Source organism: Protopterus annectens, chromosome 3.part1 (genome assembly GCF_019279795.1).
Source record: "Protopterus annectens isolate FY-2018-M chromosome 3.part1, PAN1.0, whole genome shotgun sequence".
In the NCBI taxonomy this organism is placed as follows: domain Eukaryota; kingdom Metazoa; phylum Chordata; order Ceratodontiformes; family Protopteridae; genus Protopterus; species Protopterus annectens.
This window is the reverse complement of record NC_056732.1, coordinates 1153857625-1153884205: the sequence shown is the minus strand read 5'-3', so window position 1 is coordinate 1153884205 and position 26581 is coordinate 1153857625. Positions and strand designations below refer to the sequence as shown.

Here is a 26581-nt window from a genome sequence, read left to right as displayed (position 1 = left end):
AAATAGTTTAGTGAAGTTTCTTTGGGCACTTTTTAATCTAGTGATCCAAATGATTATGAGATATTTTAAAGTCAAACTAGATACAGTGTTCAGATTAAATTTTGTCTATGTAAGCTCAAATACAAAGAATTTCATTGTCTCCATTGTTCAGATTCTATTTGAGGTCAAAATAAGCTTAAATAAATGTATTCATTACCTCCAAACTTAATGACCTAATATCTTTTTGACACAATTTTGAAATCACAATGAAACCTGTTTCCAAATGTCCATGATAAACAAACAACAACAAACATGAATCTCCGGAGAAGTATACTGTTTAATTGTTTGAATGCTTATATCTTGTACTAGAGCAAAACTTCATCATAATTCTGATTTTGCATATTTTTGACACCTCCTATTTACAGGTGGCAATCTTTCACAATTTGATCTACCTGGTATTTAAAAGTCAAACTTGTATCTACATGTACCCATGAGACCTTAAGATCTTTACCTTCTCGGTGACATGAGTATATGCATTTAGGCAAAAAAAAACCTCATTCTAAGGGAATGCCAGAGACTTGAATAGTAAAGAGTTCGGGGACCTAGAATAAATCCATGTGGAGATTTATGTCCATAAACAAATCACCTTAAGTATTTGATTCACATTCACTGTAAGAACTCAGCAATCTAACTAGTCTGCCAAAAAGGCATATTCTTAAAACTGACTGAGACATTTCCAGCACAACATCTAATAAGTCAATTTAATCAAACTGGTTCAGACTGATGATTTTACATCTTACACAAAGGGGTGTCGGGAGTAAAGCCTAATGCATGCACAGTGTTAGGGGTTTATCATCAAGAGAAAGAAAGCAGTCAGTTCAACCTGTGTTATTAAATTTACTTAAAACCAGGGATATTTGAAGAAGTAGTAGTTTACCAGATGGAGCTAAAAGGTTTGGGTATCATAGCAAAAATCCTCCATCATTCTACCTCTCTTCACCGATCCTGGGGTTCATACTGACCGTCAGGAATGACATTGTCCAAGGACAGAATACAGCCAATCATTTTACAGAGATACTGAATGGCTGTAATTCACTATACTGTGGGAGCTAGTACTAAAATTCATCACTATATAATGTCTCAGACTCTTGTTACCTATTCTTACCATAGTGTGACCCTACCCAAGGTCCTGATGGACCTGTTTTGTCTGGCCAAAATTTCTTGGCACTGGTGTTCTACTGGTATGGGAGCCTATCTGCATACCAGAGCTATCATACAGGTGGAGACATCCTGACAGTTCCAATAGTAGTGGGAGCAACAGGTCTTATAAAAAAGACTCTACAATCGTATTCAGATATGTTACCAATACATGTAACCCTGTATGAATTGCAGAATGAGTCATTACTGGGCATATTGCGGTGCTACAAAGAGCACTTTTGACTGACATCAAAGATTGAAACAATACTAATTTCATGAACTTCAATCGTACTTTAACTTTGGAATGGGGTCCATTCCCATCATGGTATTAGAAACCCAAAAGACTTGGAGAAATTAAAAAGTGGTGCTACATGGCCATAAGGCCATCCTGCTGAGCAGCACCACCTCTTTGATGACTTGGACACTGCCTGTATGATGAGTAGTACAGCCATTATGTGTGGAGTCTTCTTGTCTACAGAGTGAGGGATGTGCATGCAGGGGGCACTAACACACCAGAGCTTTGCATCTTATTTTATCTATATTGTATGTTGGAGCTGTCTCCAGTGAATTTAGGGATGACTCATATACCACCCAACAGTGCATGTGGGTGTTCACTAGCTGATACCCCACGGATCCCACACAGTAATGGAAACAGCTCCACTTATATGTGGAACTCACTACTGCAGACTATCTGGTTTAACACCATGTAATGTCTGCAGTATCAAGTACCTTATACAGGTAGAACTGTTGCATTGCAAAAAAAATGTGCCACTCATTGCTTCAGGATTGTATGTAAACAGCCTTCACCAATATGCATCTCCAGTGTGTTTTGACATTGTAATCCTGATTCTCCTTTTAGAATCAGGGATAGGACTCCACTAGTCTACATTAGCATGTTCTGAATGAGGATTAGTATACTCCCTGGTTCTGTAATTGGCATGGGGGTAACTATAGAGCTCAGCATGTTAATCCATGCCCGACTCCTCATGGAATCTGGCAATAGTTGTACTATAACTCATATCCATATTAAACAAGCATAAAATCTCCATATAATTTAATAAAAATTTGTGTTTATTATAACTTTACTTTCATCAGTTTTAGTATTGATTCACTGTCTATGTGGCTGTTCCTTCATTGTAATCTTATCTATGTTATCACAGTACCCGTGTTCATCTGTCTATATTTTCATATTGTAGAACAGACATCATCACCTTATAACACATTGTACTAGGCAAAATTATCCTTTTGGTTTATATAACGTTCAAATCATGAAAAGAACCTTTTGTATTGATATATCAGTTTAGACAACACACAATTCGATAATTATAATAAAACATGGGAAAAGAGTTTTCTACTTTGACTATGGAGTTTCATATAAACAATATTAAGATGAGTACCAACATTTAAGATTGATCAGACTTACATGAAATCAGTCTATTTATCTATTTGTGAGTCATAACTTAACAGTTCTATATTCATGTGTAGAGATACTTATTTGTGCGGTGTGAGCGTGTGTATATGTGCGTGCCAATGCATATACATAGACATTCTATTCCTTGCTCTCACAAGTCCTGAGTCTCTCCTAAAGAAAAAAAAAAATGCAGCCTTGAAAGTCATATGCCTTTTGCATGCTCAGTTTCAGCACAGCAATTCTAAATCCTCTGCTGAATTACAATATGTATACAAACACCACACCATGTAACCACTAGGGATAAAATGATTGCAGATGTCTTGTTTTGTGCCACTTTTATAATAGAATAACCTGCTGTCAGTTCTAATAATTACTTGAGAAAGTTAAATTTACTAAACTAAGCAGGATCTTTACACAATTCACTGCATTACAGAAGTTTTGTCTGTCTCAGTTGTTTGAAAAATAGCTAGAAAAAAAGTCTTCTCTAGATAACTGTATTCATTTTACAAATGTTATTTCAAAATAAAGACACATAAAGTGCTATTTAGAAAGCCGTGTGCTATACAGTACCTGATCAGAGGCTGATGCAATGCAACCAGTGAGGCATGGACTGTAACAGAGATGACTGATAAGTGGAAATAATCAAACATGACAGGAACATGATGATGCAGACCTCTTCTTGGGAGAAAATGAAGGCCCAGAGTACGACTGCTTATCAGCGGGATTCCTGGAAGGTCCTTTAACCTGTTGACAAGGTTTACAGTAAACATCTTTAATTCAGCATGATATAAACAGCAATACCACACATCAGCTATGAAATAAATGTTTGCCTTCATGTGACCTGAGGTACCCATTGTGTGTTATGCAAACATCAGGAAGAATCCTCTTCTTCTATTACCTTAGTTTTGTATATTGAAATCGACAAATTGTAGAGCAAGTTATAACTACGTCCACAAAATATTGTATGGTTCTATTAATAAGCTGTGAGCTAATAGGAAGGTTCAGTTAAATTCTGGCTTACTAATACAATTACAAAGAGAGTGCATTGTACTAAAATCTCATCAGATACAGCTTTATGCATTAGCCATATTTGTTCAAAACAGACTCAACTACTTATATCAAAGGTAGAATTATTTGACACTAGAACACATTAAAACAATATACGATAGATTATAAAATGCTTATGTCAAAGACAGATTTGATAGTAGAATACAATAAAATAATATACATTAGATTATAGTAATTAAGTGCATATGTACCATGTACTCTGCAAAACATTAGATTTACAAACATTGTTTCCATAGATTTTATAATTTTTTAAGAATGTTTGCTTCAACATTGGAATACAAGATAATACAAGACAAACATAATAAGCAAAATGTGCAAGTTCTTTTTTTTTTACTCAAAATATGTTTATTGCTTTTCCATTAGGATTTAACATATAAATTATTAATACATTGTTTAATAAATGAAGCAAAGTTACTAACTACATACAATATTTACAACTGGCCTGAAGAATGATTAAAACGTTATACAATCCGATCAGAATGGTGTCATACAAACAAAAAGGAACACATTTTTCTCTTTTCTCCAACAATTATGAAGAGACTGAGTTCATGTTCAATATCTCAATAAGTGATAATATTTTGTCCAATGGATTATTATTCCAAGTTTTTTGAAATATTCTCAGTTCTTTTACTTTAGTTTCCATCTTCGCAGTTTCCTTCAATAGTAATAACAATTCTTCAAAAGATGGATCGGAAGTGGATTTCCATTTTATAGAAATACATTTTCTAGCATTCGCTAGTATATTCCATAACAGATAGAGATTATTGTTATTCAGTTCTAAACTCTCACTGACATTCAACAAGAATAATGATCTAGAAAACTACAAATGTATCTGAAAATATGGCTTGTAAAAAATTACTAATTTTTCCCCAAATTTTGTAATTTTGAAACAATCATAAAAAATATGTATCTGCTTTGCAAGTTTGTAGACATCTCCAACATATGATGTTATTGGGGTTCAGAAAAAAAATGTGCATACGATCACAACTAAGCCAGCATTGTTCAGATAGTATGCACTATGAACTCCAGCATTCAGTATGCATGCATGAGGCCATGCTATTGTGCATGACGAGCAGCTGCATGTCACAATCACAGTACAGACCCAGGACCAAATAGTGTTAGACTACCTTGAAGATAGTTTAATGTACAAGTACTAGAGGTAAACACTGAATGTGCACAAGCACCCTGGTAGTCATTATGAGTTTGAGTACACAAAAAGGAGCACATTGTCAAGAACTGCACTGATGTAATTTACACACAAGCACACACACACACACACACACACACACACACACACACACACACACACACACACACACACACACACACACACATATATATATATCATCATCTTCTTTTGGCTGTTCCCGTTAGGGTTCGCCACAGCAGCTCATCTCTTTCCATTTCTTCCTGTCCTCCGCATCTTGCTCTGTCACACCAACCACGTGCATGTCCTCTCTCACAACGTCCATACACCTTATCTTAGGCCTTCATCTTTTCCTGTTACCTGGTACCTTCATCCTTAGCATCTTTTTACCAATATACTCAGCATCCCTCCTCAGCACATGTCCAAACCAACGTAATCTTGCCTCTCTAGCTTTGTCCCCAAACCTTCCAACCTGGGCTGACCCTCTAATATACTCATTCCTAATCCTGTCCACTCTCCTCACACCCAGTGCAAATCTTAACATCTTTAACTCTGCCACATCCAGCTCTAACTCCTGCTTTTTTGTCAATGCCACTGTCTCCAACCCATATAACATAGCTGGTCTCACTACGCTCTTGTAGACCTCCTCTTTCACTCTTACTGGTACTCATCTGTCACAAATCACTCCTGACACTCTTCTCTTCACCCGCTCCATCCTGCCTGTACTCTCTTCTTCACCTCTCTCCCACACTCACAATTACTTTGAACTGTTGATCCCAAGTATTTAAACTCATCCACCTTCGCCACCTGTACTACCTACATCCTCACCATTCCTCTATTCTCCCTCTCATTCACACACATATATTCTGTCATAGTCCTGCTGACCTTCATTCCTCTTCTCTCTAGAGCATATCTCCATCTCTCCAGGGTCTCCTCCATCTCTTCCCTACTCTCACTACAGATCACAATGTCATCAGCAAACATCATAGTCCATATATACATATATATATATATATATATATATATATATATATATATATATATATATATGTGTGTGTGTGTGTGTGTGTGTGTCTATATATATATATATATATATATATATATATATATATATATATATATATGTGTGTGTGTGTGTGTGTGTGTGTCTATATATATATATATATATATATATATATATATATATATATATATATATATATACATATATATATATATATATATATGTAGATAGATAGCTATACAGCGAACAGTTCTGTAAATGGGAAAATGTCAGTGATGATTTAAAGTGGAATATAGAGGTTTAACTATGGCAGCACAAACTACACGAGACAGAAGAGTGCCAATAAAGCTGCCCACCAAAGTAGGGCTGCAAAACACAATGTAGAAAAGGGGGACAATATTACTTGAATGTTGAAGTACGTGAAACTTAGAGAGGTGGGATTCTGTAAAGTAACATGAATCCTGACAACTTCACAGTTTGATCAGTGTAACTGTGCTATAATTTTTATGTCATTAAAAAAAAGGAAAGTATGAAACTCTGAGGGGGAGGTGCCCCATAAACTCAGTCCACTTGCAATGTGCCCCCAGTTTCTTAACAAGGTGAGTTACAGAAATAATCAGACAAAGCTGACAAAAACACAGATTTTAGGGGAATGTAACATATCAACAGGAAGGCCTTAAATGATTTGAATCCAAGCCTTTGTTGGTGATTATCTTTCTACTAGAGGATTAGCAAGATAAGCCAGAGAAGCACTCAGAGTGAAGGCCTCATAAAACACACATTTCAGAGGAATGTAACATATTTGCATACTGACAGCAAGAAAACATGTAGATCTCCAGGGATTCAAACACATGCCTTTGGTAGCAATGTTCTTTGCACCTATACATTAGGAAGGAGAGGCACAGAAACACAAAGAGCAAGGGTGTCAGAAAACATAAACTTCAAGGGAATGCAGCTTATTTATAAACTGAAAACAGAACATTGTAAAAAATGAAACCCTTAAGGGATTAGAACCCTCTATTCCACGTGTTTATAATGCAGAGAGATCCCTTCAAGGGAACACTGAGCCATGGAAACAGTAAGATTAAAACCATTCACTTTAGCTTACTTCTGATTTGTATAGTGGCATGCAACGTCAGCTTATTTACACAATAGATGATAATATCTGTAATGTATAGCATGCATTTAGATTGCATCATAGGATGAGTATTGTCATTTTTATGAGGATAAGCTTTTCTCTCTGTAGCCTGTTGTGCGTAGTATGAACACAGACATATGGTTTTGTTTTATAAACCCCTTTGGGACATGTGTATGGTGTCTATATCTATTTTTTGACTAGAATAAGGTCTGGAAATGAGAAGTCAGTTTAGAAATGAAAAGTGGAAGCACACAGAGGCCAGAACACAAGGTGAACAAATAAGGAGTGAGCAGGATGGAGGTGGGGTAGCACCATACCTCTTAATTTCTTAACTCAATCCTGGAAAAATCCAAAAATAGTTGTAATTATTCCATGACTTCACCTCCCAATGATTTGACAGAAAATTACACATTTTATGATAAACACATCAAAAATAAGAACTAGTCATTATATACAATTATACAAATATCAGAACAGTTAAGAGGTGCAGCTGGTTTTTTTTTTTGTTTTTTGTGGGACAGGTGTCCTTTCATTTTTGTTTGAGAAGGGAAATGTATGGAAGGAAATATGGAAAGAAAGAGGTGGGTAAAAGGAGAGGTTTGGTAGCAGGGAACAACAGACATGACTGATGGGTATGAAATATGATGAAGGAGGGGGTACTCCATGGTAACCAGACAGCGGGGAGGTAATTGTGGGGGGTGGACTACACAATACAGGGGGCATGGACTAAAAAAGGGAGAGGAACACCAGGTTTGATGACAGGATTTGCTATTCAAAGCTGCATTGACTGCAAACTTAAACTCACTGGGATATTACCTGTCACCTTTGGTACTATCACCACTACGTCCTTCCTCAAAAGATGGAGGCAGCATTGGGCTGGGATGGAAATGAGTCACTGGAGTATAGTCTCTATACAGCATATATAGGCATCCTCTACAAGCTCAGCTACTCTTGATGGATGACAAGACTACCTGATGCAGGAAGTACAGGTAGGGCAAGGGGTGTGGCGTTATCTGTAGCAGCCTCAGGTTCAGATGCACTGGGTGCCTCTAGTGTCAGTGGTGTGCTAACACTACTACTGCTGCCATTTATGTAGGGATGACAGGCATTGCTAGTGGGCTATGTGCAAGCCGGTGTTCTGCCTCATATAATAGTATAAGAAATGGAGAGAAACAAAACAACTAAACAAAGGTATGTAAGTGGAAGGATGGTCACAAAGAATGTGGGAGAAGAGAAATGCAAACACAATGAAATCTGCATTCTTAAATACGTTGACACTGGTACAGTTCAACATAATAATAGCACTTAAACAGGAATGTCATCAACTTATTTGCCTGAATATAACATATAAGGGAAAGAGATAACCCAAATTCATGCTCACATAAGGTAGGAGCTTTTTATGAAGACATCATCTTTGAGCTTTTGGCCGGATCTGCAATTTGAATTTTCACAGTAGTAAAACTATATAAGTATGCAGATGACACAATAAAAATGTCCATCACAGGTGATAGACAAGGGACAGATATTTCTACTGTAAATTGTGAAGTGCCAAACAATCAGTTATGGGTCTTACATACATGGACCATGTAATGCTGCATTGATCTTCTTCTTTCGGCTTTTCCCAGTTAGGGTTTGCCACAGCAGATCACCTGTCCGCTCATGATTGGCAGTGGAGTTTTACGGTGTCAAGTTGCCAGCCTGGCACCCAGCATTCCACAGAAGGCACACATATGCACACATACATGCCTAGGGCCAATTTAGAGTTTCCAGTCCACCTACAGCATGTCTTTGGGATGTGGGAGGAAACCGGAGCACCCAGAGGAATCCCACATGACCACTGGAAGGACATGCAGACTCCGCACAGAAGGCACCCCAGCCAAGGATCGAACCGGAGAACCTCTTGCTGTGAGGCAGCAATGCTAACTGCTGATATTAATGCATAATAGTGAGACAATAAATATGGCTTTCCATGACAAAAGATCTTTATGTATAAGGGGGGAGGGAACTGAACTCACAGCCATCCTAACAATGTCAGAGCACACAGACTTAACATGATAATCCACTTGTCCAAATATAAAGGAATACAGGAGGAGTCATGTAGAAGCACACTTCTAACAGTACACAGTCATACTAATACCCTTCAGCAATGCCAGTAGTGTGAAATGTGGTACTGCTGTACAAGTGCCTAAAACTGTTACTAGGAAAATACATACATTTTGTATGACAGCAAGTATACTCAACCCAGTGCTCTCTTAGGTGCTGTAGCCTGCTCCTGTGCATCTGCCTAGTCCTTTCAATTCTGCAGAAGCTATAAAAAAAAAACATAATGAAAAACCAGACGGTGGCAAGTGGTGACAGGTTATTTGGTTCATTAAAAGGCATGATACTTACAGTAATGAGGTGGTTTCTGCTACTTAACGTCATCCTCCCATCAGTGAAGAAGATCAGGTCTGCATCAAATCAAGTCAATGTAGTGGTGACAGCACTATTCCCTTGAACATGCAAGATGCCTAGCAGCATATGTCATAGACTTTACCAAACTATTCCAGGCATCAGACGTATACTGTGGTCCGGTATTGTCCTCCTACAGAAGCCTACATTTCTACTGCTTATGGAGGGTGTCCAGAAAAATCTTAAACTCATCCTCACATCAACTCTGTACTCTAAAAGGAGCACTAGCCTCTTAGCCATAATGTCTCCCCTTGAAAGATCTCAGGAAAAATGGCAGAGAACTGATATCCAAAACTGATCTTGTATGTCCCATTCCCCATGCAATAATGGGCATCAATGGGCACCTTATTTGCACATGGAATGTCTAACTCAGAAAATATATTTACTGTGTTATTATTATGGTTCCAATGGCACTTAAAGGTCTGAAACATAGCAGTCCTCCATTCCTCTGCATGCTGCTCAGAATACATGCGCTACAGTAACTCCTTCAAATGGTTAATTATGAGATGACAATTCTCTTTCCACCCTAACATACTGGCTTTCTGAACATGTGCAGAGCTGTCTGCAGGTGCTCAGGCATGTGTGCAGTACTGAGTAGAAATCCAAAGGACATTCACCAGATGTGCTCATACAAATTAAACAGTAATGGGATGATCCATAATTAACATAATCATGGCACCCCGCGAACAGCTTTTGTATGATGTAAGTGTGATGAGAAGCCTTGTTACTCACTGTGCTATGGAAGAAAACTTTGGAACCTTGAGTTTGAATCCTGTGACTGGCTGTTAATGAAACATTTGCTTCCAAGTGAGATAGTTGCTTGTATATGGTTAGTGCTATTTTTACACATCTACTTACATGGCCAAGGATAGCTTTTCCTCTATTTATCAGAAGACCTAGAAGGGATGGCACTTTGCCAGTGTTTTTAAATGTATTCACCAACATTGTCTTAGGAGGTACATTGCTAATGTACTGAATGTATTAGTCTGCAGGATTGTTAAAGTATGTGGGAGAAACAGTACTGTGCAATAGTAGTGGGGTATTGTGAGTCAAATATGTAATTTGCCACAGCCCTTGAAACACTGCTATTGTAATGTTCTTCTGTTCTTGGTAATTTGAACTTCTGTGTTTATTGTGGGGGAATATGTGCTCAGGACAGATACATGCCTGACATTTACTGACATATTCTCTGTGAATGCAGATATCTAACTTTCAGGCACAACTAGAATATACTAGATGGCCTAGTAGAATAGTGGTTGTTTAAAGATTTGTAATGCTCAGATGTGACCTTGGCTGTTAATTACACTGCTTTGTATAGCAGCAGCACTATGTCTTAAAAATAGACCCAGTAGAAAGGTACTGCACTGCCTGGTGCATCCACATACACCAACAAACCCAGTTTTACAGATGCTAAGAATGAGCTGGTACTAGAAGCCCTTCATCTCCATGGTAGATGGCTCTTAGAAGTTCATTCCACCAATCAGCCCTTCTGTAACCATGTGTGTTGTAAAATTGTCACCAATGTTAATGATGTGAATGGACATTATCATAGTTATGAAATGATTTGCCACAGGGTGACATATATGATCTATGCTGACATCCACAAAGCAGAGTCTCTGGCACAGAAATAGAAGGCAACAGATGGTGGACCAAATAATGAATCACCCCACGATGTCCCACAGTGCAGTGCTAGATGTTGGGATAGAGCTGGACAGGCCATAGAAAGTTTCTACTGCAGATGCCCCAGGTATGTAGTCCTACAGCCTATCCTTACCTTTAGGTCAAATAAAAGTTTATAATACCTGCATGACTTATGGCATACAGATACATTGGGGATCCAAGTTCCACATTCATTTCTACTAATTATGGCCAGGGGTATTACTTGTTGCTATATTTTTATTGTGAAAATATCAGTTGCATGTGTAGTTATGACTCTGGGTCTTACTTATGCCAAATGTTGTTTGTACTGGCATATTCAAAGGTGATTTGTTATCCAGCATCAGCACTGTGGAACAGATCTTGCCTGACAATGTAGGATATGTAGCCTCTGATATTCATGGTGGGGATGAACTGGCAAATGAGAGAGGTACAGAATGTATCTTTGACAGAGCAAATGTGACCCCTGCATCCCCTACTCAGAGTATGAATGCAGTCTCTATGCCTGTGGATACCCATGAAACATGACCAGCTGAAAGTAGACAGGTTGATGTGGACACTATAGATCAAGGAAGCATAGTGGTCCCAGTGAAGAGATGTCTATATTTTCCCTTAGCACCCATAGGCAGGGCAGTCCATACTGGGAAGCTGGTAAGGGTGCTTTCCATAGTATGGCTACCATCCTCCTCTAAGGTTGGTGTGTCAGTAGCTGCTACCCAGCATATGTGCAGCATAGTCATGGTGGCACAGGGTAGTTCCATCACATGGCAGATATTGATTTAGGCTGTGCATGCTGACCTACAGAATTACACGAGAACTATAAGCCATTCATTAGAAAGAATGAATCATACATTGGACCATACAATGGCATCTCTATGTCATCTGTCAAGGGCTGGGGGTCATCCTAGTGGCCAGTCATTTGATACATCCAGAGATGGTAGTAAGCATGACCATGAATGAGTGGGATTCTGCTCCTGCAGTGCTAGATGGCAACATCAGTTGTAGATGTGTTTACATTCAATTGATGGAATATCCATGCTCCCCCTTGTCTCCTTGGTTGTGGCTGTCCTGATGGTGGCACATCCTCCAGAAGATGTTGATTAAGGTCAGGTGGCAGACCAGCATCTAGCCAAGGTTGTGGTACAGGCAGTACAACTCCTGATAGTGGAAGCTCTAGAGAGCAGGGGCATGCACAAAAAGCTTGACTCTCTCTTATCCATGCCATGGACCTGTCAAGTAGGCCAGGTCATAGTGTATAGTACTGTACTGAGTGCTGAGGCTGTGTCACTGCAGAGAGACTCACACAAACACACGCACACGCACACACACACACACACACACACACACACACACACACACACACACACACACACACACACACGTGCACACACACACACACACACACACACACACACAAATGCACACCACGGTCCCCAGCTCGTCACACACATCCACTGACCCACCTGTTCTCCACATTAACTATGCTTTGGCCCTCACACTTACATATGTCTCTGTGAAAATGCATGCACTCTTATACTCCCTTATTTACCTATGCAAATGATAATAACTGTTCCCTGCCCTCTGTACATTGTTGGGTTTCCTATGTCTGATGGACAGAATGACTAGCTTATGTATGGGTAAGCAAAATCTGGTATTTTTGTGTGCATCACTTTTACTGTAGTATATCAGCTTACATCTTGTATAGTTTTATTGTAAGGCTGCTTGCAATCTGTTGCCTCTTTGCTAGTGCCACGGCATATTATAGCCACTTCTGACATGTTCATCCACTGCTGCTGGTTCTTCTTCTGACTCCTCATGCATTTCAGCTACCACTGATTGTGGTGCTGGAAACTGCTGGCCCTACATGAAGCTACCATGCTGTAACTGCTTTGTAACTATAACATTATATAGCACAGCAGACATGGTTTGTATTTTGGCACATGTGATGGAGTCATACTGCAGGGCACCACTGGATGTATCCAGACAATGAAAATTTGACCTCAGCAGCCCAAACAGATATTCTATAAAATTTCTGCATTGTGTTAGTGCATAGTTGTAGTCTTTGTTAGTTTGATTGTGTGGATTTCTGATGGCTGGCATAAGCCAAGGTTCTACAACAAGATGCTCTTGTGGGTAATCCCGCATGATGTTTTCTCTCTCCTCTGGGATACAGGGGAGGCACATATGCTCCACCACATGTTAATGCATGGCATTGAGGAATGAATGGAGCAAGCTGGGAGGTTGGAATGATGACTGAGGTGTTTACCTTAGACACCCAAGGTGAAGGGTTTGATTCTTACATGGGGTAACTGGCTGGCTTAAAATGGCCCACAAGGGCAGTTAGCCTTGTACTAATCCATAAAACAGAAAGATGCCATATATTTGGCATATATATATATATATATATATATATATATATATATATATATATATATATATATATATCTACATTTATATATGTTTTTCTTTCGGCTTTTCCCAGTTAGGGGTCACCACAGCGGAACTCCGGTCTGCTAATGATTGGCAGTAGATTTTTTTATGTAGTGCCAAGGTGCCAGCCTATATATATATATATATATATATATATATATATATATATATATATATGTATTTATATATATGGGTTGCCAACTGGCTTACTGAGAGAACCCACACTGTAAATGTAGTCGACTCAAAATCCAGCTCCAGACAAGTGACAAGTGGAGTACCTCAGGGTTCAGTCCTGGGACCGCTCTTGTTTGGCATCTACTTCTCTGAAGTACAGGCCAGCACTAAGGGACTCTGGCTAACAAAGTTCGCAGATGACTGCAAACTGGGAGCCATTATTGACTCCCCAAATGATGTGGATATTCTACAAAAGGGCCTTACAGAAGCAGATGTTTGGTGTCAGAGCCATGGGCTCAAGCTCAATGCCAAGAAATGTATAGTTATCCCCTTTGGGAAAAAACATGCACCCATGAATTACCACATAAGTGGCAGTACAGTAAACACTGAAAGTGTGATAAGAGACTTAGGGACTCAGGTGGACAGTGGTCTCACCTTTGATAACCACATAGCTACAACAGTCAGGAAATCCTACTATGTGGCACACCTCATCACTAAGAGCTTTTTATCCAGAAAAAAGGAGGTCATTGTCCCACTGTACTCATCCCTCATTAGACCCATTATAGAGTACAACGCCTTGTTTGGTATGTACCTCATAAGATATCTGCAACTACTGGAAAGGCCACAGGAATGTCTCACTAAAAGAATCACAGGCCTAAAGCAGATGCCCTATGCTAACCGTCTAAAAAAACTCCAGCTATACTCTGTCACATATTGCCTACTCAGAGGTGATCTCTGCTTAACATACAAGGCCATGTTAAACCCAGTGCTGTTGGACATGCTACATTTAAAGAAATCCCAATCCCTCAGAGCTACATGCTCCAGGAGTCTAATCCTGGTCATCACAATGAACAAAACATGCTGGAGGGATAGATTCCTGACCCAGAGACTCCCCATACTCTGGAATAGACTGCCCATACATGTCAAGCTGAGCGCTTCTGTGGCCCTCTTCAAAAGGAACCTTGTCGATTGGATGGGAGATAGGAAATTCACCCCGGGGATCACATCTGTCACTCTGCTACACAGGGGACCAGGGAATAAATATTCTGGGAAGAAATAGCAAGGGAATTGTTATGGCTAGGCTTGTATAGGCCCTAGGGCCGATAGCCTAATACCAACCTATGAACCTATAAACAGACAGAAGGAAATAAGGGTAGAATTTGTTTAGGCTTGTAAGGGCCCAAGGGCAATTAGCCTAGTAATTTCCTATGATCCTATGATTGAGGCAGATGCCTGAGATATCCCCATTCTGTCAAAACTAAGTCATTGAAAGTACCTGTAGCTACTATACACAGAGCCACACATACTTTGGTATCTGCTGGGATGAGTACTGCACACTTCACAAAGGGCTGCTGATGAGGCTGACACATTTATATGATTTCCTACATGGTTTCCCTGCTCACATGATACAAGTTTGCTATGTCTGTGTTGTGGAGGGCATGAAATGTTAACCATGATTGGATGACCCAGCTCATCTGTGGGAAACATCATGCAGCATTGGACAAAGTAGCTGCTATGACAGCCTATGGCAGATACATGTTAACTGCGGCTATGGCAACCCCAAGCATATCCTCATAATGTACTCTGTCTCAGCACAGATATATGGCTGAGTTCACTTTTAAAGCTTTTTACTACATTATCATATGCAGCCCCCTCATTACACAGTTATTAGCATATAAAACAGCTGACCACATTATCTGACCTTACACCATCATTTAGCATGTATTTTGTAATCACACCCACCCTGTGCATGGCCGCTTGTCATGCAAATTCATCTAGCACAATGTGGTGCACCAAGTATGCTTGTTTGCTTCCAAATGTTTATTTCATACAATAATTAGTCACATTCATCCTAGTTCACAATTGCAATGTAAATATATATATATATATATATATAGATATATAGATATATATATACGCACATATGTGTGTGTGTGTGTGTGTATGTAAAAGAATAATGATGTCTTTTATCCAAACAGGACATTGAGGGCCAGGCTTTTATAAGCTGTATCTGTCTATAAAGGACATGGGTGCCAGGCCCACTGTAATTTTCCTAGTCTCTATCCACTGGTCGAGGTTGCACTTAAATTAGATAATAGACAAACTCAGCATCACATGGATGGGAAACAACATGAAAACGCCAGCACATGAACACAACAATAAACTCAGTGACTGCATAAAAGAACCATTCCTGTTTATTAAGTCAAACCAAACAGTTTCACTGCAAAATATACAGCTTCCTTAGTGGATTTAATAAATGTGTTTATATCTATATCTATCTGTATATATACAGTATATATATATATATATATATATATATATATATATATATATATATATATATATATATATATATATATATATATATATATATGGGTCTACTTCTTAAGATCGACAGACCATTTGATCGACATTCATTTGGTCTACAGCTCTTTTGGTCGACAACCAGTATTCAAGGCAAAAACCTGGGATTTGCCCCCCTCCCCAATGTTGTGTGACCCTGGAGTTGATATATATAGTTGGAGGGGTGTGAGTGGCACAGCCCTTCACATTGGGGGGTGTGGGGGTTGAAGCCTCCCACCTATTTTTGTTTAAAATGTGTAGTTTTTGTTGTATTTTCATGCTTTAAATGAAAATAGGCTGTGCCCCCCCACACCCCCCAACTATATATATCAACTCCAGGGTCACACAACATTGGGAAGGGGGGCAAATCCCTGTTAAGTGCCTTGAATACTGGTTGTCTACCAAATGAGCTGTCGACCAAATGAATGTCGATCAAATGGTCTGTCGATGTTATGAAGTGGACCCATATACATATATATATATATATATATATATATATATATATTCTATATATCTATATCTATATCTATATATATATATATATATATATATATATATATATATATATATATAAATATTGTAAATTATATAGACAGATATAGACATACATAGATATCTATCTATAACTATCATGTATCTATCTAAATATATGACAGAATGGTGAATTTGGGTGTTCTTACTCCAGTAAAACAATCAAATTAATGGGTATCCTCCATGGTCGTAGCTCATAAGAAAAGCTCAGATGATATTCAAATATGTATTGATCCGAGAGACTTAAACAAAGCACTTAAACATCCTCATCATCCAATGCATACAGTAGAAGAAATAGCCACTCTCATACTAAATGCTACTGTTTTTTCAGTCTTAGGTGCAAAAAGTTCCTTTACAAGTTTCACTGGATCATAGATGTTCATTGTTAACCACATTCAGTACACCATTTGGTAGATACAGATTTTGAGAATGCCATTTGGGATAAATTCTGCCAGTGAAGTACTTCAACATGCAATGGAGCAATTTTTTTCTGGTTATCCATATGATATTATAGTAGATGACATTACTGTAGTGGGCAACAGTGAAGACGAACTTGATAGAAACTTTACGAAAGTTCTAGACCTTGCACTTGAAGTAAATCTTAAACTGAATCCTCAGAAATGGAAAATTCAAACTGAAGGAAGTAACTTATGTGTGTCATTTGTTTACCAGTTCTGGCTTCCAACCATATCTGTCTAAGCAGGAAGCAATTCTTGAGATGCCAACTCCAGAAAATGTCACAGAATTACAACATTTTCTTGGTATGGTCAACAATTTAGGAAAGTTCATCACAGACATGAGTGAGCTTTCAGCACTGTTATGTGAGTTGACATGCAAAAATGTAAACTGGTCCTGGTTGGAACAACACCGAAAAGCATTTGAGGTTCTGAAACAGAAAATTGCCAGTCCACCCACATTGAGATATTATCATGTTCACAAACCTGTAACTCTTTCATGTGATGCTTCAAAGTATGGTCTTGGTGCAGCATGTCTTCAGGAAGACATACCAGTAGCCTGTACATCCAGAACTTTAAACCCTAACTGAAATGCAGTATGCACAAATTGAAAAAAAAGTTTTTGGCAGTAGTGTTTGCATGTTCGAACTTCAGTGATTATATTTGTGGCAAACCTATCCAAATAGAGACTGATCACCAACCTCCAGTGGCAATCCTGAAAAAGCAAATACATGCAGCCCCAGTATGATCACAATACACAATGTTAAAATTGCAAACGTACAATTTCAATATTGTCTATACAAAAGGCAAATCTGTATACCTTGTTGATGCTTTGTCAAGAGCACCCATAGAAACAACAGAACAGCATAACAATAAGGATGCAGACTTTGAAGCCATGGAAGTCAGAAATATTTCCTCATCACATCTTGAAGAACTCAGAAATCATACAGCTTCAGACCCAATTCTCTGGAAGCTGAAAAATGTTATTAGTCAAGGATGGCCACAATGACAAACTAGTTTATCACTTGACATACAGAAGTATTTTCCTTATAGAGACGAGATTCTGATGAAAGATGGAATCATGAAAGGTCATAAAGTGGTTAATTTTTTCAGTTTTACAACAGGAATATATCAAGCTTTTGCATCATATTCACCCGGGTAATGATTCTACCAAAAGAAGTGCAATAGGCTTAGTATTTTGGTCTTCTATGTCAAAATATGTAAGAAAGGAAACTCTAGCATGTTCAGTCTGTAACAGCACTAAATCACACCAACAAAAAGAACCAATTCAACTAAACCAGATTCCTGAATTACCATGGTTGACAGTTGCTACTGATATTTTCAAATGGAATGGTCAACATTACTTAGTGTTAGTATACTCTTATTCAAATTGGTTTGAAATTGACCTTCTTCCTAACTTAACACCCAGCACTGTCATTGTGAAATTGAAAAGACATTTTGCTGTCCATGGTAGTCTGCACAAAGTCGCATCTGACAATGCTGCAGAGGATAAACCGAGGTCCTACATCATACATTCTGAAGGAATGGATTTCAGAATTCTCTGAACTAGTGATGCAGCACATCGCCTGTGCCAGAGACTATGTTTCTCAGAGTGACTCTACACTTGTTTGAATTCCAGCATACTTTCTTCAAGTAATCCTGATGTAATCCAAAAGTTCCAGTTGTAAAGGAATCCCCAGAGACTGTCCCTGCTGCTAAACCCAGTCAAAGTTTTTATGTGACCAGATTTGGTATAATTTCCAGACCCAATCCGAAAAACACAGCGACTTGGACTTGAATTCATTTCTTGTTAAATGTTGATGTGATATCTATCTTGTAAAATATCTTGTTCTCATATTGCAGTGATGGTGAACCTATGACACACATGTCAAAGGTGACACGTCAAAACATTTTGTGTGATACACCAGCATTCACCAACACCCGAGTTACCAAAGAAACTGTTTTTGCATTCATTGCTCGTGTGAAGTGCATTGAATTATTTTGTGTCAGGAGCTAGTTAAGCAGCACTGCTGCAGACGTAAGGAAGTTATTAACCTCAAAGACAAATTTTGGTATACTTTCTCAATAGAGTCTGCAAAGTGCAGTGCTGGCTTTGTTTTCTCTTTGTGGTTACACTTCTGCAAAGGGCAACAAGTCTGCATTTCTAGGAGTGTGCTATTTTACATTCTTCTCAACTGCTTCTCTTAATCCCTCCTATAAATGGCAACTTTTTACACTTAATAATAACAACAATAGTTAGATTTATAGACTAATTTTACTTAAGAAAATGTTTATTAATTTACATTCATTTTTTTTCTGTCACCGTGTCAAATTAATAGTACTAGAAGTTTAAAACTGTCCATGTCACTTATTTCTAGATTTGTTCCTGATTCTGTTGAGATTTATCCCTGATGTATTGAGAGCCATGCTGGTTTATTTTTATTTATTTATTTATTTATTTAATTTTTGTTTGTTTGTTTGTTTGTTTGTTTTTTTTTTGGGGGGGGCATGCAAGCAGAATCAATTTAGGCATTTTCCGAAATTCTGACACGCCAAACCCAAAAGGTTCACCATCATTGTCCTATTGCATGTCGAACAAATCAAAGAGGGAGAATGTAGATCATTGTGTGTATTGTACCTAGTCAGCCACCGTAGCTAGATAGCATGTGCATATAAGTTACTGAGCATGTGCAAGATCAGTGCCATTTTGTATAGTCAGTCAGAGTGAGTGCAGGCTTGAATGGAGATGCATATGCGAGTGTGTTTGAAGTAACAAGTCAGTCAGTTAGTTTATGAAGTTAAAAGTACACAGGGCCGGTGCTAGTATTTTGGGGGCCCCCAGCAAGATTCAAGTTGGGGGCCCTACCCAGGAGAATATAAAAAGTGTGACCATATTGCCATCATGCCTTCTTCCCTATCAAGCTCATGCAGCACAATTTAACAATCACTGTGTAGTGTTATTACATTCAGACCATTAAAAAGACTTGAAATGTCAAGGTACACACTGGCTGGCATTTAGTACCAATGTTACATTATGACAAGCACCTGTACCACAGTAAGGTAGCCACTCACAATGGTACACACACACACACTGACTGGGACTGTGCAGTGGTGCAGCAGTTAACTTTGTCACCCCCCCCCCCCCAGCAAGAGGTTCTCTGGTTTGATTCTCAGCTGGGGTGCCTTCTGTGTGGAGTCTGCATGTCCTCCCTGCATTCATGTGGTTTCCTCTCACATTCCAAAGACATGCTTCTGCAGCATTTCTCCCTGGGCCTCTGCTAAAAATAGGCTCTGTCCTAATCGGACTTTCCCAGTCAACAAATGTTAAATAAATAAAATTTAGTACCAATAAATTATGACAAGCCACTGTACCACAGCAAGGTAGCCACACACAGAGTTTCACACAATGACTGGCATTTAATACTAATGTAAAACAAAAAAGCTCCATGGAATCAGGCTCAGAACTACGAATATATTATTACAACTGTTTAATGAAGCGCTTTTTGTCGCTTTCAATAAAGCAACTTCTTCAGATTACATTTCAAAACACAAGTTCACATATAAATAGTGGGAGGTTACATCACATGATCAATCTCATTAAAAAATTTTTACAATTACAAATACAGATAAAATAGTCCATGTCATGGACAATAAACCATTAAAAGCACACTAATATTAAACGTACCACTTCTAAACTAAAAGAAGATATGAAATCCACCTGTAAATACACAAATATAATACAAATAGTCTCATTCATCTAACTGTATTTATAAGTAAATAACCAACAGTTATCTGTGAAGACTCTTTAATTTAAGTAAACAGCCAATATTGCAAGACTCATTTAAGCCAGGGTCAGCAAATGCATTTAGCCTTATTTGCCATGCAAGTTCACGTTCTTCAAGGAGCAAATTAAAAGGGCCACCCCTAATGTCACACTGTATCTGATCTATTGCTTTAAATATGAATTTATGTCCTTTATTTGATGTTGTGTGTTTAGCTAGTGCATTATCTAGTTTATTTGTCTCAATTGCATATGTATGTTCATAAACTCTGTCACGGAGTCTACGCTCCGTTTTACCGACATAAAATGCCTTACAAGATGTGCACTTTGCAATGTAGACAAATTTAATTAATTGTCATATTTAATTAATTCCCAGTTTTTATGTAAAATAGTTCTCACTATTTCACTATCTATGGTAAACGTAATAAAACTGCACTCATAGGCATTAGTGGAGCTGTTACTAACTGTCTGCTGACTAACTTTATGTAAAAACTGGGAATTAATTAAATATGACAAATTATTGTCAGAAAAGTTGGGCAGTTCTCCAAAAATTGTTTTCAGAAGGGGAGTGAATCTTAAAAACCTCCTTGAAATGAATGATACAATAGGTGTTCATGGATTTGCTGGTATGTCCACATGCAGTAGATGCAGCATGTGTAAGTTTATTGAAACAGGTAGGACATTTTTCATAAATGAGAGAAAGTACGAGTTAAAGTAGAAGTTGCACTGTAATTCCAAGTTTGTTGTCTACATTGCTAAGTGCATATCTTGTAAAGCATTTTATGTCGGTAAAACGGAGCGTAGCCTCCGTGACAGAGTTTATGAACATACATATGCAATCGAGGCAAATAAACTAGATAATGCACTAGCTAAACACACAACATCAAATAAAGGACACAAATTCATATTTAATGCAATAGATCAGATACAATGTGACATTAGGGGTGGCCCTTTTAATTTGCTCCTTGAAGAACGCGAACTTGCATGGCAAATAAGGCTAAATGCATTTGCTGACCCTGGTTTAAATGAGTCTTGCAATATTGGCTGTTTACTTAAATTAAAGAGTCTTCACAGATAAATGTTGGTTATTTACTTATAAATACAGTTAGATGAATGAGACTATTTGTATTATATTTGTGTATTTCCAGGTGGATTTCATATCTTCTTTTAGTTTAGAAACGGTACGTTTAATATTAGTGTGCTTTTAATGGTTTATTGTCCATGAAGTATATGTATTTGTAATTGTAAAAAATTTTTAATGAGATTGATCATGTGATGTAACCTCCCACTATTTATATGTGAACTTGTGTTTTGAAACGTAATCTGAAGAAGTTGCTTTATTGAAAGCGACGAAAAGCGCTTCATTAAACAGTTGTAATAATATATTCGTAGTTCTGAGCCTGATTCCACGGAGCTTTTTTGTTTTGCTTTGCAGTATTTTTCAAATAGTTTGTTCTATTTAATACTAATGTTACATTATGACAAGCCCCTGTACACACACACACACACACACACACACACACACACACTGACTGGCATTTAGTAGTAATTTTGTTACATTATGGCAAGCCTCTGTCTAGCATCAAGATAGCCAGTCCCACAGAAGTACACAAAGACACACACACATACTCCCTCACACAGGACAGAGACACAAGGCAGACAGTTACACAGACTCACAGACAGGACATAGACACCCACACATGATGGACAGCACTGCAGTAATACTGAACATTAAGAATTTAAAATACTGGGCTTATGAACTAATAATGATGCTAGAATAAGATTTTGCAGTAGCATACATTGTGTGACCCCACATTTTTGAAGAACAGACCAAAACTAACAAACATCTGGACATTGTGCAACATTCTCACAGCCCCTACCAACCTCCTAACCTCTCAGCATAATTCCAAAGCTGAAAATAACTGCAGAACAAAGGTGTAATATCAAGGATAGTTACAAACTTTGCTATGATAAACTTAGAAAAACAGGGATTGCATTAGCATTCATTATAATAATCAGTACATTCTGCAGAACTCTCATAGTCCCCCCAAAAGTCTCAGCACAATTCTAGAGGAGGTACAAACAAAAAAAAAAAAAAACAAGACAAGGACATAACATTAGGGGGTTTAAAACATTGTGGTTATGAACTAATAAAGATTGTAGGATGGTAGAATAACAGATTTTTCCAGTAGCATGCATTGTGTGAATTCACATTTTTGATGACTAACAGACCAAAAATACAAGTCAAACATGTAAACATTATGCAACATTCTCACAGCCCCTACCCCTCTCTTCTAACATCACAGCTTAACAATTCCAGGCAAAGCCCCCCTCCCAAAAAAAAAAAAAGAAAATGCAGAACAAAGGCATAACATCAGGGATAGTTTGCTATGATCAACTTCGATAGTAGAACAGGGGTTGCACTGGCATGCATTAAGATAGCAGTACCTTCTGCAGAATTGTCACGGCCCTTACCACCCAGTATCTTAGCACAATAAATCTGGATGAAGTGAAAGTAAAATAAAAACACAAAGCCATAACATAAAAAACAATGTGCTAATCAGCAAATATAGATGCTGGAATAACAGATTATGAAGTAAAATGCATTGCGTACCCCACATGTTTTAATGAAAATAGATAAATACCAGACAAACATCTGAATATTGCACAACATTCTCACAGACTGTAACCCCCCCTATCAACCTGTCAGCACAATAACTCTAGACAAAGCAAAAAATTATCATAGAACAAAGGCGTACCATCAGGGATAGCTGTAAATGTTGCTGGTGTACATAATACTAGTATAACAGGGTTTGCATTAGTATACATTAAAACAGCAGCTGTACATTCTGCAACATTCTCACAGCCACTAACTCCCCTCTCAACCTGTCAGCACAATAATTCTGGACAGAGCAAGAAATTATCATAGAACAAAGGTGTAGCATCAGGCATAGCTGTAAACATTGCCGGTATACACAAAACATACTAGCAGAACAGGGTTTGCACTGGTATACATTAAAACATCTGTATATTCTGCAGCATTATCACAGCCACTATCCCCCCACTACCAATATTTCAGCACAATTGTACACAAAACAAAAATGCAATATTGAATATTCTTATGCAAGACTAGATAAAAAAAAAACTACACCAAATCTGGACATTAATTACAAACAAGCCTTCCTTCCTCAGCCTCTTAGCAGAAGAATTCTGGACAAAGATAAAATAAAACTGTTACAACCACAGCCCCTCACCCCCCCCACACACACACACACACACAAATCATCTTAGTGTAACAACTCTGCAGAAAAAAAGTTATACAATCCTCTCCCTAGGTTTCCTCACCCCCCCCCAGCAAAAAATAAAGTTAAAAATAAACCCAGCAACTTACCTTTTCTGCAGTTGATAGAAGGCTGCTACTAATTATCTACTTGCTTCTACTACATACAGACCAGACCTGTTCAGCCCTTTTAAATTGCCCTCAAAAGGACAGTTTTTCAGATCTTTTAGAAATCGTCCTTACAAGGGCAGTTAAAATAGAGTTGCTTTGCGGGTCCCAATGTCATTCCAGCAAAACATGCATCCTCCATCCATCCTTACAGCATACCTCTCAACATCTTAGCATGAAAAATCTGGACAAAGCCAAAAATTATAGGGGGACAAATGCTTAAAAATAGGGACACTTTTTAAATATTGCTTATATAAACTTACAAACTTGCTTTCAGACTTTCTTTTAGCATACATTTTTCTGAAGAATATAAAGTCTAAAACTTAAATGTATGTGTCTACTATTTTTTAGTGACTTCAATACTCATTACTGTATAAGAAAACCACAAATTTTATGAAGAACAAACCAAAAATATAAAGCAAAAATCTGGATATTCTTAAAAATCTGGGCAGTTCAGATATGTGCCTAACATCGACAATCAAAAGAACTGACCCAACAGACCAGATATTAAGGTAAACCCAATCAGGAAGCTAGAACTTGCTTCTTGATTGCTACAGCCAATCAGGTCCCTTGCTTCACTGAAGCGGACCTGACTGAGAGCAGCTAACTAGTAAAGCAAGGGACCTGACTTGCTGCAGCCATCAAGGAAGCAAGTTCTTTCAGGGAAAAAAAAAAGGCAGAATTGTGCGACGGCACTGCTGAATGAACGAGGAAACAAGCAAGGAGTGGAAGCGATGTTGAAACCCGCGGCTGCTTCATATGGGGGCCCTCGTACGTGGGGAGATAATTGGGGGCTCCCCGTGGCCGCGGGATTGGCGGGTGCCTAACGCCGGCTATGAAAGTACATGTTCCAGTTACAGCTCCGGATGTGTTTATGTACAATAAATGACTTAAATGAATATCCAGCTTCAGTGTCTCATTTGAAACATGAGACATGCAACAGATGAGGAGCCATATTTGTACACAAATGCATACTCAGTGTATGAAGTGACATCTGCTCTTTTCTTGACATTCTTAGCTTCTTGTGATTTAGCCTGTCTTTGCATTCTAGCTTTCCAGATTCTGCGATCTGCCTTCAAGTGTCCTGTTTATTTTTATACACAAAACATTTATGCATTTCTATCTGCATATTACTGTTTTTATTTCTATTTTTCATCTTTAAATCAGTCTCTGCACTGGACATACTTTCACTGTTTATGCTTTCTGTCATGCGCTTGTATTCATCCACAAGATTGCCCTTAACATACTCTAATGTCAGTTCATCATCTGGACGTGCATCAAATGCTGTAACAAGAGTCTCATAACTTTCAGGTAGACCACTAAGTAAAAGTGCTACAATGCAAAACTCATATATCCTCCCCAGTACCTCTCAGCCTTTCAACCAATTCTAAGGTATGCCTTATATAATCCTGCATATCCTGGTTTTTCATCAGCTTGGTCTGATACAGTTTTCTAATTAAATAGGGTTTTTTGCTGAGATTAGCCCTTTTATGCAGTTCCTCCCACATTTCTTTAGCAGTTTCACAGTTGCATATATGTATAATCTGATCATCATCTATGCAAAGGGAGATTGTGCTCTGAGCTTTCTGATCCTTTTCTAGCCACTCATCCATAGGTTCTGCTGGTCTAACTTCATTTATACATTTGCACATACCTTCTCTTATTAGAAGCACCCTCATCTTGAATTTGCAAGACTGTAGTTCTGAGTTGTCAGATTCACTACTGAAAGCTTTGCTGAAGAAGTGTTGGTAGCCATCTTTACCATTTTTCTACTTGCTTTATCCATCACTGTATCTTGCACTTATTTGGTGTAGCTGGATGTAACTGGGTGCCAGGGTGTCTACATGTCTGGGCCCACAACCTGTTAGAAAAGCTTCTTCTAGGCACAGCAAATAGATGCTTACATCCTGACTGCAGTGTGTTTCATTACATTTAAAAAGAAATAAATAAACGCACCTCGGTTTAGACTGCAATCAGGCTGTAAAGATTTATTTGCTGTGCTCAGAAGAAGTTTTTCTAACATCATTACAAAAAATGATGGTATACCCACTGTTATTAATTGTGACAATTAAAAGGATTTTATTACTGCATTTTTCACATAATGATTGAAGGAGAGGGAAATGTCAAAACAGCTATCCAGGCCCTTGACCAAATTAGTTTAGTGGTGATTGCTTACATTGCCTTTTGGTGGTAGGTGTTGTTAGACAAATAAAAATACTATACAAATTTCCATTTAATTTGAGTCCCTTTTCAAAACACCAGATATTAACTAGGGCAATGTTTTTATTTTTTCTGAAGGGTACAGGTGTCAGCTTGCTTCTTGATAATAACACCCAGTTTGCAGTCATCTGCAATCCTAGATAACTAGT

At 38.2% G+C, this 26581-nt stretch overlaps 1 protein-coding gene across 1 annotated transcript in view; it reads right to left on the bottom strand.

Annotated features, from left to right (window-relative positions):
* The window catches only part of FAM135B (family with sequence similarity 135 member B), a 2319882-nt gene that overhangs the window by 1291436 nt on the left and 1001865 nt on the right, over window positions 1-26581 (bottom strand). The window contains exon 5 of the mRNA XM_044067284.1: window positions 3158-3331. Within this exon, the coding sequence (XP_043923219.1) occupies window positions 3158-3331 (174 nt within the window). The remainder of the gene's footprint in view (window positions 1-3157; window positions 3332-26581) is intronic.